Source organism: Papaver somniferum, unplaced genomic scaffold, assembly GCF_003573695.1.
Source record: "Papaver somniferum cultivar HN1 unplaced genomic scaffold, ASM357369v1 unplaced-scaffold_117, whole genome shotgun sequence".
In the NCBI taxonomy this organism is placed as follows: Eukaryota; Viridiplantae; Streptophyta; class Magnoliopsida; order Ranunculales; family Papaveraceae; genus Papaver; species Papaver somniferum.
The window spans coordinates 2,654,035-2,670,177 of NW_020620714.1; the positions used below are offsets into that span (position 1 = coordinate 2,654,035).

Consider the following 16,143-nt stretch of genomic DNA (forward strand, 5'->3'; position numbering starts at 1 on the left):
TTTCTCAAAGTTAATAACCTGTCCTGATGCTTTTACAAATGAATCAATAAGAGAGAGGATATTATGACATTCTCTAAAATCAGCTCTAATAAAAAGAAGGCAATCATCAGCAAAAAGGAGGTGTGAGATTGGACTATTCTTGGGTGTAATTTTACTCCATTAATGAGTTTTTCCTCTTCACTAGATAAAAGAAGTCTAGAAAAAATTTCCATACAAATATTGAATTAAGAAGGAGAAAGAGGATCTCCTTGCTTAAGGCCTCTAGTGGGTTTAAAGTAATTACCAGGACTACCATTAAGAAAGACAACAATAGAGGAAGTTGAAATGCATTGATGGATGAGGTTACAAAACTTATTATCAAAACCAAAAGCTTTCATGGCAGAATTTAAAAAGTCTCAATCCACTCTATCAAAAGCCTTAGACATATCAATCTTAATGCCCATCCCAGCATGTTTCACTTTCTTTTTCTTAAAGGAGTGAACTATCTCTTGAGCAATTATAATATTGTCAGAGATTTTCCTTTTAGAAAGGAAATCTTCCTGGAATAGGGAGATGATAGTGTTGAGAAGAGGCTTTATCCTATTTGATAAAAAAAATTGCTATGATTTTGTATATGGTGTTACATAATCCAATTGGCCTAAAGCCACTAGGATCAGTGGGGTGTATATTCTTAGGAATAAGGAATAAGAAAGTTTTATTAAAATCATGGTGCAACTCACCTGATTCAAAAAAATGTTGAATGGAGGCAACTACTTGTTCTCCAAGTTTCCCAATTAAGTTTAAAGAAACTGGCAGGGAATCCATCAGGCCTTGGAGATTTATTTGGTTTTAGCATTTTAACAACTGACCAAATTTCATCAGGAGATGGAATAGAATTAACAGCTAAATTCTCAGCAGAGGAAATACAAGGCAAAATATTCTGGAAAAGTAAAGGGTTAGGAGATGGATGTGGTGAAAGAGCAGAAAAAAGGTTAAGGAAGAAATCAAAGAGAGATTTTTGCATTTCCTCTCTGTTAAAAGTTAATGTCTCGTCACATCTTTTTAAACATTCAATATGATTCCGTTTTCTTCTTTTCATAGTTTTAGTATGAAAGAATTTTGTGTTTTTTTCTCCTAATTGAACTAAGTTGTCTCTAGATTGCTGTTTTGCTATGGCCTCTTGTGTTGCATACAGACTTTCTAGTTGAGTAAGTTTGGCCTTTATTTTCTCTTCCTTTCTATGCACAAAAATGGAGTTGTTTAGATTGGTAATTTGGGACAAAGTTTGCTTAATATGTTTTGATGGAAGACCAAAGATATTTTTCCTCCAGTGATCTTAGTTAATTTGTAAGGCCTAGAGATTTAGAATTAGGGAATTAGTAGGGTTTTCTCTAATGATATGATCCCAAGAATTTTTTATAGTTTGCACACAAGAGCTCTCCTTTTGCCAAGTGTCATAGAATTTAAATGTATAAGATTTTATACTACTGGAAGTATCTAGGTTTAAATCTATAGGGCAGTGGTCAGAGCCAGCTGCCACTATATGAGTAAGTTCCGCATTAGGGAACTTAGTGCTCCATTCCAAATTAGCTACAGCTCTGTCGATCCTCTCTTGTATATTAGCTTCTTTTTCTCTATGATTATTCCAAGTAAAAGCACAAACTTTAAAGCCTAAATTTAACGGACCAGCATTTGATAGAACATTATGATAGAATTCACAATCAAAAAATTTAAATGGTAACCCTCCTATTTTGTCCTCCTGACTGAATATCATATTCAGGTCACCTTAAAGGATCCATGGCATAAAAGTTTTGTCAATTTGTTCAGAAATGTCAGTTAAAAAATTTCAAGCTTCTTTTCTAATGTGGGGGTAAGGTCTACCATAAAAACATGTTAACAACCACATTCCTGATGCAGGGTTAGTTTGTACTAGAATGTTGATCATGTTTAAGTTCCATTGAACGATTTCAAAGTAAAATCCATCTACCCATACTAATCCTCCAGCTATCCCTTTACGATCAACAATATGAGTATTAGGATATTTTTTAAGAAGTTTTTTGACTAAGGACCTCTTGGATTTGGTTTAAGAAATAAACAAAATTTCTGGTTTGTCACTAGTTATCAATTGGTTGAGATGGTTCTGGGTAAAGGGGTTACCATCCCCTTTAAAAACCTAATTTTTCCTCTTTAATTTGCTCTGGTAAATTACATTGCTAGTATAGGGCGTCAAAAAAAAAAATTATATGGCTTGCAGTAGAATTTTAAAGTCATGCCACCTCATCAAAATATAATTCAGTATTGATCCAACGGTTGTGATTTATTAGTTGACTTGATATTTGAGAATTGAATATCACGTGGGATGAGATTATGATCAGTGTAGTTTATCAAGTTACTGTCCGGTGTATGGGATTGTAAAGACCTTCAAGCTCGTCACCGCTATTAGATTAGTCAAGAGACGATTTAGCCACTAAGAACTCGATTAGTTTAACACGAACATTAGTTAATATAAATTAATATAACAACGATTTAGATACGAAACTAGTACCGTTGAATAGATCTCGAAAAGATACGTAGAATGGACTACTCGAACGTGTTATTCGGATATCGAAAGAAGGGAGAAATACCAAATTCGTAAGAAAGACAAAGCAGTCTTTTGACTTTTGACCTACCTGGCTGCCCTTATCCATTTTCGGGCGCCTTAGTAACTTTGTTGGTCTTATCCATACCCGATCTAGAGGATCACTCTCATTCTCTTTTCCTTGTTCTTGCTGCTTCTTCGCTCTTCTTCGTTCTTCTTCTTTTCTACTTCTCCTCTCTGTTGAGTTCTACCGCAGAGATTTGAGTTCTTTTGTGTGAGTATTTCATAAAAACATTGTGAGATTTGTGATTCGAGAAAGGAGGTGATGGTGTTGTTGTATGTTGTTGATTCAAATTCGAAGGAGGAAGTAAATTAGAAATTAGGGTGTTGATTGAAATTGAAAGGTGAACTGAGTCGTTACTGGATGAAGAGTCGAGGGGTTATTATTGAATTGATGAAGTGATGCTTTTCTGAAAGTGAATCGAAAGGAGAAAGGTAAATTAGGGTTCTTTTGATTTGAGGATTAAGTTATTTGAAATTGATTTATTAAGTGAATAATTAGAGGTGGGTTTCATTTGATCATGAAGTTGGGATGTTCCTGTGAAGTTTAATTTTGATTTTAAAGGAAATTAGGAGTTGTGTTCTTTCCCAAATTATAAATTAGGATTTATTGAATTAAATCTTGTGATGAGTATTTGTTAGGATATGATCAATTGATGATGGGTATATAAGTATGCAGAGAAGATATGAATATGAATGTTGTAGTTAATGGTTCTAAATGGATTAATGGTGCAGATGAGAGTTATAGCTTGAATGCAGTTGTTAGGAGATTATGAGAATTGAATTGGTAGAGATTCAGAGTGATTGTACATTGGTGGATGTTGTTGTGGTGAGGAAGATTACTGAATTGGAAATGATGAAGGATATGAAGTTGAACCAGATGGTGTAGGTGCTGTGATGGAATTAGTGGTTTGGTGTTGCCATTGCAGTCTAGTAAGCTGCAGTTGGAGTTTGAGATAATCTGGTGGTGTTGTTGCCGTTTTGGGAGTTGTTGTAAGTGCAAGTGATAAGTTGAAGTCTGTGTTCTGAATTGAAGAATCGACACAAGTTGATAAGATTTGCAACCAGTGTTTAGAATTAGAATTGTAAAGTGATAATGTGCAGATGGATTGGATTGCTGGTAATGTTGATAGAATAAGTTGAGTTACAGTTGTAACAAGTTGAATTGTGAAGTGGAGATCGTCTTGAAATGTGTTGAGTTTGTGATTTTGGGATTGAGACTGAGGCAGGTGGTATGTGATGCAGTTGAGTGTTAATCAGATAATAGTGGTAAAAAGCTTTATGTGCTACTGTTAGAGTGTTTGAATTGGGTTTTCTGTAGCTGTGATATTAAGGATTACAAGTTGAGATGAACATGAATGAAATGAATTAGAACTGATAATGACCCAACATGAGAAGTTATCTGACTGAAGTATTGGGATGGGGTTAGATGAGTGTATGGACTGGGCCTTTGATTAATGGGCTGGATTAATAGACTTGGGCTTAGGACTAGGTTTCCTGATTTAATGTTTGTAACTTTTATGGTCCGAATTAGCTTTAGTTTCTTCTACAAAGTTGTAGATATTCATAAGCATATTTAATGGACTATAGAACCAACCTAATTGGATTAGTAAATCTTAGCCATGTTAATGATAAATAATTAAAAGGTGTAGAATCATAAATGGGTTTAGAACCAATACATAGAATTGTATGATTTTTGTGTGAGCCTATTGGTTAGATTCTTAGAGTTCTTGTGTGATTAACAATTATTCTTCATTAACAATGATCGATGCAAAGGATGAATCAGTGGATCTCGGATCTCGAGGTAGGCGTAGATTGTCATCAAAAGAGGTGGGAATCTATATTTAACTCTTTTGAAATCATTGTTGTTTCTTTTAGAAAAGTTTATTTTAGTGAACTCATGCTTTGACCGTTTGTGCTTTCCATGCATTGTTCATTTATATTATGATTGTTTTGTTGATTCTTTTAATCTTTCCATGTTTTGGAAATGACTTGTAATGTTTTGAATGTCATTATGAATTGTTATGGGAAATAATAATTTCCACCTGTGGTGTCACATTTATATCTAAATGAATTCGAGCTTTTATGCTTATTATTGGTCATCAGTTTGCGAGTTCGGAATTGGGGACATCAATAGCTATTAGGTGTGATTTGAGAGTTCGGAATTGCAACCATATTATATATTGTTTGATGAAGGAGTTTGTCCATATACATGATTGTTTATTACAGTGACTTGGTCACTTTTTAATGTTTGGGAAAACATGTATTGTTTTCCATGTCTTGCCATGATGTCTTGAAAGTTAAATGTTATATTCCTACTGGGCACCCCTTTTAGGGATGATGTGCTCATCCATTCCCACTTTCAGTTTCAGAGACAGATCAGAATTGCGCAGCAAAAGTTTCGAGGAGTTGCGTCCGTTAATTGTTTAACTTCTGCTATGTTTATTATGTTGCATATTATATTTGTAAACCAAATGATTATTGTATGTGTATCATTTGAAAGAAGTTCTTATATATATATATATATTTCTGAGCGGGCTATTTTGGGGTTAAGTTTTTTTAGCAGATTTTTCTTGATTGAATGTCTAAACAAATGATTTAGATTCTTAGTGCCACTTTATTTAGTTAATCTTTTGTTTTAGTTAGCTGCTAGCTTAGGGGGCGCTACAGGGATGATATGAAACCTTGATAAGTTTGGGATTAATCAAAATTAATTAGTATAATAATTTTTCTGATGAATGAGTGTAATAATCATCTATGTGTAATCTTTCACTAATTACTGTTTGAAGTGCGGAAACCTGAAGCCGCTAGTTACGGAATTTCTTACATGGCCTTTTCATTTTTAACAACAAATCCTTGATGATGGAGTACTTTATTAGGCATGATAAGCATGATCTTTCAACCTAATTGTAAATGGAAAGTTTGAATGATTCCCAATTATTATTTTATAAAATCCGTCCCATCATATAATTTGGATTTTTGTCATGTTAAATCAAATCTGATTGTTCGTTTCATCTGTATTACTAAAATCTTAAAAATTTCTACATCTAAAGAAAAAATTAGAATTTTATTTTACGAAATTTTATGCTGTGCGATTTGCGAAAAGTTAAAGTGAAAATTATATCATTTTTCTTTTTGAACCTAAATCGAATATCATCAGAACAATTCAATCTTGAACCTCAAACTGAGTCACGCACAAAATGACCACGCACCTTATGGCCATCGGATGTGCCATCTCCGATATTATATATTGGTTATATGTTTTAGTTTATCTTTCAATACCCGTACAGCTTATGTTAATTGTTATGTGACCCTCTTCCATAATTTAAAGTTGTGATGATCAAAAAAAATAAAAAACAAACAAGAAAACTCAGGTCTAAATCATCGGAACTCATTTTTCTTGAATAGTGGGGTTTCAAGTTATTGCCGTAAACTTCCACTAAAACGCGTGAATCGAGTACGGAGATGAAGATTAAGTAATGACTTAGGGACTAAGGGTTACGGTTGTTTACCGATTAACATATTGATTTTATGATGTCTCAGAACACTTCTAATCCCACTTCCATAGGGATCTATGGTAAAAATAAATATTTTTCTTTGATGTGCACAAATAGATTTTTGTTAGGATGCTTGTATGATTGTTCATCACTATAATTAAAAATAGATCACGAAACTTGCAGGATTTTACGAAATTTCTAAAATGATTCTTATTCCATCTTAAGTATTAACCATATCAGAGACGATCTTTTCATAATAATCTGATTAGAATTCAAGTTACTTTAGGTTTCATGATAGATGACTGTTTATCGAAAAGTATCCCAAAATCAGAAAACCAACATATTTTATTCTGTGCCGGTCGGAATTACCCGACAATAATTATTGTTTTCTGATAGAATGAAAAACACACACAGCCGACCCGAGAAAAGGAAAAAAAAACTTGTAGCTTCAGATTGCAGGTTTCGGTTGTGAGGTAGAGCTGCATCATCCACAAGAATGGTGCCTAGATGAATTCTCCCAAATGCAGAGTAAAACAGACGTGCTACATTATGATTGATGGACACAATCGTACCTGGCAACGCATATATATTGATCATATCTGACTTTAACCACACACTGATAAGTGTAGTCGATGACCTGACAGATTCATCTTAATCGAAATACATTTCAAACATAATCCAAACAGTACGTCAACTTCGTACACTGGTGATATTGCATAGAAATTTCCTGTAACCTTTCAATGACAGCTCATAGAACCTAACGTTAATCTGAAAGACTGTATGGTTTTCATGCCAATCAATCCATCTGTTTCTTAGCTATCATCATTGTGGGTTTTAAATTCTTAAATGTTTTAAAGCAAATTTGAACTCAAAAATTAGAATTAACAAAAATACAGGAACTTACACTTGAGAGTGCGAGACAATATTTACTTCTTTTTGGATGATTTCATTGGAATTCCCTTGTACATTTGCACGCGTTCCTTCAAAGCATCTCTCCTAGGCCGTGCCAGCTTGTTGTTAGGATCGAAAAGTAAAACTTCTTCAAAAGCCTTAAGAGCAGCTTTCAAGTCTTTCTTCTTCTCGTATGCATCACCCAGGTTGTTCCATGCTGTAACATAACCAGGTTGTATCCTTACAGCAGTCTCAAACTGATTGATTCCCTTCTCGAGCTTTTCATCACGGATGTAGCTAACACCAAGGGCATTGTGAACCTGCAGAATAGAGCGTTAGACACAGCCATATACAGTGCAGATGACATGAAGAAAAAAAAAATCGTTAAGTAAATGCCTTTTCAGAGGTACTAGTAAATGACCACCAAACTCGTACATGTATCCCAGACAAACTAACGAGGGAAGAGAAAATAATGGACATGGTACCACACCTGTGCAAGATCCTGATCGTCTCCATCCCATTTCGAGATTGCTTGTTGCAAATATTTTATTGCAGCTGGGTAGAACTTCCTTCTCAACATCACTGCACCAAGTTCAAAGAGCTCAGTAGCACTAGCATCACCACTTCGTATTTGCTCCTGAATGTTTATTACAAGATTAAGCAAGTAATCAGAAACATACACAACCTTTCAAATAGACTGAACTCATACAGAAAATCTTGCTTACTCTACTTCGAAACTTTGTTGGATAGATTAAATTATCGGGTGGTTATAAAATGAATTCAAGTTCACAGTAAACAGGAGACTAAGCAACAACAGAAGGATTTTATGGGAACTTGAAAAGGGATACAAGGGAACACCATTTACCTGCAATTCTTTGGCGGAAAGATCCAGCTCTCTACGAACAATGACTTGACGAATCACAAAGAACGTACCAGCCCCAAGTAAACCTAATAGTAATAGCAAGTACGATAACTGAATTCCCAATTCAAATAGCTCCCCAACCTCGTACACTGAGTTGAATCTCATCTCTTCACTGGAGTGTGCTGCTTCTGCAGAACCCAACCATGATATTGCGGCACATGCAGGTGTCCACGTCAATGGTATATTGGTACTTCCATTATCCTCGTTGACTACAAAGTCCTGAGAGAAATCTGCAAAAATTCGATGAAATTCAATCTAGGGATGACTTGCTCCATATAACATTTCTCGAGAAAAAATGTTTAGAAAAATGAATCTTTGTAGAGAGAAGGAAAGCAATGTTTGTGACTTGTGAGCATTGAGATGTTGAAACTCTTGATAGTGGATATCATCCGTAGCCTTTAGGTGTAGTTTGTGTTGGAACATGTAATTTGTAATAGTCTATAATGTTCCAAATAAGTGTAGAAAATTGTCGAACACAAGCACTCTAGAATGTGCTACAGTTGGCTAAGTTAGTAAAGTCATTTGATCAAGCACTAATAGAATGTTCTAGAGAATGTGAGGTAAGTCAAAGTCCTCATTATAAAAAGGATTGTTAGTAGCTAGAGTATTCTGGAGAGGGTCTTATACTAGAATACTAGAGAGAATTCTAGAGAGTCTGTAGTCGGTTTGTATTGCCTATAAATAGGCAGATCCTACACCAATTGTAAAGCAAGCAACAGATTAATACAAGAAAGTTCAAGTTACAAAGCCTTGCTTCACCACCTTCACTACTAGAGTTCTAGGAGCTATATACGAGCAACACCACTATGCTCGTATATCTCCTCAAATATTGTTCTGAGTGTTCCATGTTCTTTAGAAAAAATATAAGAATTTCTAACATGGTATCATAGCTTTAAAATATTTCAATTTCTAACAATTACCGAATCCGTATTCATGGTTTGAGTTCCAATAAGTCTTCAGAACCTCAAATGGATGAGGAAAACAAACTCTTAGGTTTCACATTTATCTGACGAACTAAGCACTAGAAACAACAACGTAAACAGATAATCAGCCTAATCTAGTACACTAGATTTAAATTTTAAGTGAATAGAACAGATATCTAAGAAATTACCTCCACGATGACTGGTTGAAACTAAACATTTCATCTTCTCCAATCGGAATATCTGTCTCACTCCAAAAAGAAGGAAAAATTAACAACTGCATAGACGTCAAACCACCAAAGCAATCTCTCTATTTCTTCTACGAACACACACACACACGCACGCACGGAAGACAAATTGACACAAAGTGGAGGGTCCTGACTCAGAATCACCAAATCTCCATCATTTTGAACAAAATTTAGCAATACTGACTTTACAAAAATAATAATAATAATGTCACCGAAAATTTCCAGATTATGGCACCGTATTTCTTAAACTTTCTCAAATGCTTTACCAAAATGTACTCCAAACAGTATTTAGCATCAATATTCAACATTATCAGTTATCACAACTCTAATTTAGTAGATAACGAAGAACTGAAAAACTATCCAGGCGAAGTGGCACCACAGGCCATGGGGCAATTGCCCCAGATTTACACTAAAATCTAAATACCCACAATTTCAATCTAACAATCGTTTCTTACCAGGATTTCAAGGAGTACTCTTTTACAAGAAGAACAAATTTTACTTTAGCATCAACATTCCGACGCAATATTTTTCAATGGTACAAATCCTACATTCCGATGTAATATTTCTTAAAATCAAACACTGGTTAGCATCAACATTATACAACTACAGTGTGAGTGGATAAGAAAGTCTCAGATATGCATCTGAACAGCTCATTGCAAACCACCATAGGGGACAATTGCCCCCAGCCAAGACTACAAAATCTCAAGTTACCCATAAAATCATCACAAAACAGCGACTCCAATCTCAATCAAAGAACTGAAAACTCATTCAACTGCTACCATAGGCATGGGGACAACTGCCCCCACACTCCCTTTAAGTATCCAGAATCTCAATTTAGCCTTAGATTAGAAAAATTAAATCAACCCGTGTTCAAAATCCCCTAAATTCCATGAAAAAAAAAATCAATTTTGAAATAAAAATGAAGAAAATTTCAGTGCTAGGAGTCTACTTACATTATTATGAAGAGCAGCAGAGATGTGTTCATGATGATGATTAATGGAGTAGAGGAGTTTTTTTCTGAGTGGAGAGAACGAAAGCAGCTTTCCAGAAAGAAATGATGAAGATGAAGATAACATTGATGATGATGATGATGTAGTATTAGTACTATGAGTTCTTGAGAAAGATGAGCATAAGATAATCCTGGGATGAATGTCTGGGTTAATGCTTGTACTAATCATTTTTCAAGGAAGAAATTAAGAATTAGTGAGTAGTTGTTGGTAATGGAATTCCAAGCATGTTCTTCCTCTGTATTTGGATACACTTACTCTGCTTGGGTTGGAGAGAAAAAAACATGATCTTTTTGCAGGAAGATAGATGGGTTTATCCTCAAGGTTGCAAATTTACAAATTTACCCTTGGTTGAGTACATGGGTGCTTTTAACAAAAATGTTTTTTTTAGGATAAAGGCAAACAATGAATTCCCCCAAGGCAAATAAAAATCATTCTAATCTTCCATAAAAAAATTTCATTTGTTTGATTGGATACTTGGATCTGATTTGGCATTGAGCTTTGTTATATCTACCGAAGAATTTGCACCGTGAACGCGTTCAAGGTGATCGTACAGATCTAGGACAGAAATGGGCCCCATCCATCACCAGAATCCCCTGCAAATTTTTGGGTGAATAAATCATTTTCATTTGTGATTTGAATCTTATTTAGTGTTTAAAGGGTTAGTGTGAGAAAAGTTTGTTTTTTTTTGTTGTTTTTTTTGTTTGAAACACTGCTATTTGGCTCACTCTTTTCTACCTCCCTACAATCTAAACCCTATATCTGAAGAATGGTGAACCCTATCAGTATCTGAATGTGAGTCTAAATCTAAATGTGTGGTTGAGATTGGAGTGAAGTAAATAAGAAGGCGAAAAAAAGAGAGTCAAATAACATTACCGTTTTTTATTTAACTTCTAAAAATCATTTCGAAATTACGTGGGTAAGTTAATTTCTCGTTGGTTTCTTGTTCGAACTAAAAAGTTTGAACCCTTTCACTGAACATGGTTTGTACCACAATGTCTACTTATAAATAACTCCAAAAATTCCAACGGGCAATAATTCTAAGGACCGGTCATATGTAATCTAGTCTTCAACATTCAGAGTTAGGACCGGTCATATGTAATCTATTCTTGTCAAGTAGCTGTTGTCTCTGAGATAATGACTTCTATTGTGGATATGAATCTCGAGGAGGTTTCTTCGAAAGCAATCGAGTCTTGGGAGAACGCAATAAAAGTAGCAGAGAAACTTGAATTCAACATCGTCTGGCTTTGTGAGCGCTTGAAAGATATTAAGAGAGATTTTGCTGAGGGGAAGAAGCTTCAGGACCTTTTTTAATGGAACGCGTTCAGGTACATGCACGAGTTGTTGAGGCTGAGCAGCAGTTTGTCTTTGCAAAAGAGCAACTTTCTGCCTTGGAAACTAACATTTCTCAAATAATGACAACTCAAAGGCAGCGCGTGAATTGTAAGGAAAATCACGCTTCATTTCTAGCCTCATCATCTAGTCTTGTTGTACCTTTAGTTGATGAAGTTTCCTTTTGAGTCCGATTCAGACACAATGGATTATTTCCTTCTTGAAATCTTGTAATTGCATCCACCTGGTGATGCTTATATGAATTTCCAGGGGTAGTTTGATTCCTGTTCGGCTGTTCTTGAACTAAAATCATATGTAATATTGCTGCAACTCATTTTCTTAGAGTAGAAAGATGAATATGTAGCTAGTTTGATTCCTGTTCTTGTTTCTCCTTTTGCTTTCTAAATTAAATATGTGCCCAACGAGGTACAAAATCATTAGCCGAGTCAGACATCTGAAATTGAAAAAAATGAACGATTTGATATCTGACTCAGTGCAGATACCGAATTTGTGGCTGAAATTGAATTCTTATAAATAAAAACAATTTTTTACTGACTATAGTACTGGCATTTTTTTTTATTAATCACAGAAAAGATCAAAACTGAAAATCCAACGGAGAAAGACTGTAACCATAATGCACTTCAGTGTCACTTACCTGGAGACAAGACCGTACCCATTAAAGCTGCTGCTATTTTCTTTCATCTTCTCACTCCCCTGCTTTTTTTCAAGATATTTCACTGAGTGGAGAAATTCTTAAAATTAGCTCAAAAGGGTTTGATTAGAATCAAGTATTCAGAAAGATGGTTCACGAATTAAGAAGTGGTTTCAAGTTTAGAGCTCCTCCAGTTAGAGATTTAGTCGAACGTAGCAGCAGCATAAACAAATATAAGAATCCAGGTTTGCTCTATTCTGATTTCAGTGTTTTCTTAACCTGATTTTTCAGCTATTTCATTGATTTGAGGACAATGGCGGACTTAATTTTGGGGGTTTCTAATCAAATTTCTGTTGTTTTTGTCAGATAAGAAGCTGAAAATGTCATTTGAGGCCATGGAAGTAAAAGCAGAACAAAACCCTTGCTCAGATTCTCTTCCCCTGTGTTTTTCTGATGCATTGCTTTGGGTAGAATTTTAGGGTTCAATTTTCAAAGGTGCTCAATTTGGCTTGAATAATGTAGTAGAATGTGGGGAGAACTGTGTTTACCAATGGTGTGCATTGTTACTTGGTTGTCTAGATTGAGTTTTCAAAATCAATTTTTTTTGATTTGGTAGCATTTGTTGATCTTTTTTCTATTTCAGGAGGGTTATACATGATCAGACTGGACAACCTGCTAATACACAAATTTCAAGTTCTCCAGGACAGCAGAAGGGGGTATGTGCAAAACCCTTGCTCAGATAGGAAGTTTAAAAGACCAAGGTATACATAACTCTCTTCACTTATGCTTATTTGATGCAATGTTGCTGGTAGACTTCTAGGGTTCAAATTTCAAAGGTGCTCAGATTTGGTGAATAATGTGGACATGTAGTATAATGTGGGGAGAATTGTGTTTACCATGTAGTAGAGTTGTGATTTAGTAGCTATTTTGAAGCTGATTGTTTAGTCTGTGACTTGAACTAGAGGCGGCATAAGCACATTTGTTGAATCATATCATTTTTGTCTTTCAAAAGGGTCACACATGGTCAGCCTGGACTACCAGCTAAAACAGAAATTGCAAGTTTTCCAGAATTGGACAAGGTAATGTGCAATTTGATCAATTGAATGTTCACAGTTCAAAATAAGAGAAATTCGAAATTCCTTTACAAAGTGCTTACAGTTTTCTTCTTTTGTTGATCTTTTTTTTTAGGAGATTCGTGTGCAAGCACCCATCGCCAGATGTCCTCAGAATGGCAAATCATCTGAAAGTTGCATCCCGAAGGATGGGGCTGAGCAAGATATTCATGTTGAAGAAGGTTGTCAGCCTGGTTTACCTAGTAAAACAGACATCCCAGTTCCTCCAGAAGTAAAAAAGGTTAGTAAAATTGTTCATTTGCACATTTGTAGTTGTTTCAGATCTAATTTCATCTGATTGTGAAATTACTCATGTTGGGAACTCTACATTCTGGATTTGATTGTCTTCTTACTTGATTTACAACAGGAAGGAGGGTCTCTTAAAGTGTCATGCCACATGGATGTAAAACCTGCAAGAATGATAGACAATGCAATATCCCAAGTGTGTGCAAGGGGTCAATCGGTAATGGCTGTTCAGAAAGAGCTCCAAAGGGAGATCAAAGGAATTCCTCGTAGTCAACACAGTTCCGGCAAAGACGTCTTAACCAGACAACAGACATTTGATTCTGAAGAGGCTAATTTATCACCAAACAATGTAGTTGTCTGTACCAAACAACAGGTGAGTGATTCAGGAGAAGCCACTGAATCTCCAGGCACTGAGATCTCTAGGAACATTAGTCTGGTTGAAACTATTTATTTAAAGAGGATGAAGAAGCTCTTGTCGTATCAGTCAATGAATTGTACACAATTCAAGAAAGATAGAGACGGAGTTAAGGAGGAATTGATAGCAAACTTAAGAAAGGAACACTTACTTTTATCAGCTCTTGTACGTACGATGCATACCCAAATTCAAGTGAGAATTGCTGAACGAAGTTAGTGGATAAGGAGTTCATAAGGAAAGTACAGATTCTCGAAAATTATTTGGATACAGAGCAAAAAAAGCTCAAAACCATGCTTAAAGCTGCTAAAAACGAAGAGAAAGATCTGAAGTATCACTGGTTGCAAGAGGCGAAATCTGGAAGGACGGTGGATGTGTTTTCGATTCTCCCACAATTCTTATATTCCTATCTCAATCTGGATGGTCTGAAGAATCCTTCTGAACGCCTATTGCTTAACAGTTCCAATAATGCGAATTCAGTTCTCCCACATGCCCTGCAAATAGAGCTGCCCACAGCTATGGATTCAGTCACCGAGCCCGTTCTAACAAATGAATCTGAAGGCTGCACTCCACTTGTTGTGCAATTACAAAGTTCTCTACCCACAAATGCACCCTCTGAACCTGGAAATGGTACACGTGTATCAGAAAATTCAAGGCTGTGTCAGCCGATTAAGGAGGAGAATCAGGTTCCAATTCTGAATTTCAACAAAGAATTGGTAGTCTGGATGGAGTTCAACCAGTGAAATTCCGTGAAGAATTGGTTAGTGTATACAATATTTTCCCAGAATGACATAATTCTAGCGGGTTATACTCCTGAAATCAGCTAGTTTGAAAAGATAATCTTTTTTCTCATCTTTTGTTCTTTCTTCTTTGTTGTGCAGAAAGTGTGTATCAATACTGATTTTGTGGATACTGCATCAGCTCAGAAGAAACGAGCAGTCGGCACAAGTTTCAATCGAGGTATGTACTTTGTCTGCGACCCCTGCCCTCAAGTTTAAACCTTCTTTTTTAAATTTGTTTGTCTGCTTGCTAATATTGGAACTTCCATGATTGATAGCAAGTTTGATTTGCTTGGGAAACAATTTGTTTTCATAATCTCATTTCTGGTATTTTTGTTAGATAAAGTGCAGCTCAAAGTTAGAGGAGAACCAACCCCATGCTCCAATGTTAAACTGGAAAGGTATAACATTTCTCTTAAATTTCTTTTACTCATTGGCGTTGGCTTGTAAGGGTTCATCTACATTTTACACACAATGCGCACAACCACCGCAGTACCTGCTTATTGATAAAAAATTGTGAAGGTGTTCAATTTGGTGAAAGTTGGGAGACATGTGTTTTAGTGTTTACGTATGGTACTAGTGCAAATATCAACTGTCTGTATTGTAACTTGGTGTCTACATAGTCTACATGATCAGTTGCTTAAATTGTAACTATATCTAGAAGTGGCTTGTGTGATTCATAGATTAGTTCGATGCTTCTTTGTTGGTTAGTTCAATGGTATCTTGTTTCTGTCCTCCTAAGATAGTACATTTTTTCTGTTTCAGAAAAGTTGATCAGACTGGACTACCCGTTGGAACAGAAGATTCGAGTAATGTGAAAGTAAAACTAGAGAAGGTATACACATTGTAGCCCATTTCATATAGTAAAGTATTGACATTTCAGAACAAAAGAAAACAAACTTTTCTTCACATTTGGTACATTGGTGCACATTTGTTGATGGTTGTGGTGCTGGTGCTAATCCTCAAAATCTTTTGTATCTTGTACAGAGTCTTGACCCATATGACCAGTTTGGGGTTGAAAGAACAAGTCATTGGTGGGATCCTGTTACAGCACCAGGGCTTCGTGTTGGCTCTCCTGCAAATGTAATTTGCATACCCGCAGACCTTGATGTTATTTGCATATCTGATGACGATACTTGATCTACATAAGCTTCTAAGAGGGACGGATTGCATCCTACAGGGTTCTTTTTGTGGTTTTAAATACGATACCAAAATGGTTGATCATTTGTCCTACTGTTCTCCTAACAATGCATAGTGTAGACTGTAGAGTCTGTAGACGAACACTAATGGTTGAAGATATGTAAATACTTTTCTAGCTCCCATATAAATGTTGTCAGCTTCATCGTCTCTCCTTATCTGATTTCTTGTGAGAGCATCTGCGCAATAGCTATGAAATCTTTCTTCTTGTTTTTTAATGCGATATAGGATTTTAAACCTCAATTCACAGAACTCTATCGTGGTACATAACAATCAAAAGAGTTAAAAATATTACTACCATGATTTTTTTA

General features: G+C 35.6%; 1 protein-coding gene and 2 long non-coding RNA genes across 4 annotated transcripts; 2 read left to right on the plus strand and 1 right to left on the minus strand.

The window, feature by feature from the left end:
* Positions 1 to 6,413: 6,413 nt before the first annotated feature.
* On the minus strand, positions 6,414 to 10,391 carry LOC113330192 (tetratricopeptide repeat domain-containing protein PYG7, chloroplastic-like). Of its 2 annotated transcripts, XM_026577038.1 has the most exons (6): positions 10,049 to 10,391; positions 9,039 to 9,090; positions 7,871 to 8,157; positions 7,496 to 7,642; positions 7,019 to 7,325; positions 6,414 to 6,686 (listed from the first exon to the last, which is right to left on the minus strand). In XM_026577038.1, the coding sequence occupies exons 1-5, from the start codon at positions 10,271 to 10,273 to the stop codon at positions 7,041 to 7,043; spliced, it is 996 nt and encodes a 331-aa protein (XP_026432823.1). In that variant the 5' UTR covers positions 10,274 to 10,391; the 3' UTR covers positions 6,414 to 6,686; positions 7,019 to 7,040. The 2 variants fall into 2 exon arrangements, with proteins under 2 accessions (XP_026432823.1, XP_026432822.1); XM_026577037.1 differs by lacking the exon at positions 6,414 to 6,686 and having other exon boundaries at positions 6,760 to 7,325.
* A 1,669-nt stretch (positions 10,392 to 12,060) lies between these two features.
* Positions 12,061 to 12,523, plus strand: LOC113329965. Its single transcript, XR_003350035.1, has 2 exons — positions 12,061 to 12,331; positions 12,453 to 12,523. It is a non-coding gene; the product is annotated as an uncharacterized LOC113329965 (long non-coding RNA).
* Positions 12,524 to 13,106: 583 nt separating this feature from the next.
* LOC113329528 lies at positions 13,107 to 15,905 on the plus strand. Its single transcript, XR_003349928.1, has 7 exons — positions 13,107 to 13,165; positions 13,275 to 13,439; positions 13,566 to 14,616; positions 14,738 to 14,816; positions 14,976 to 15,036; positions 15,401 to 15,470; positions 15,623 to 15,905. It is a non-coding gene; the product is annotated as an uncharacterized LOC113329528 (long non-coding RNA).
* Positions 15,906 to 16,143: the final 238 nt, after the last annotated feature.

Bases quoted from the DNA above. Each gene is read 5' to 3' on its own strand.
- LOC113330192 (XM_026577038.1), bottom strand. From the start codon at position 10,273: ATGATTAGTACAAGCATTAACCCAGACATTCATCCCAGGATTATCTTA. The intron at 9,091-10,048 runs GTAAGTAGACTC...GGAGTGAGACAG, and splicing joins CTGCTGCTCTTCATAATAAT to ATATTCCGATTGGAGAAGAT. The intron at 7,643-7,870 runs GTAAATGGTGTT...ATAAACATTCAG, and splicing joins TTTCCGCCAAAGAATTGCAG to GAGCAAATACGAAGTGGTGA.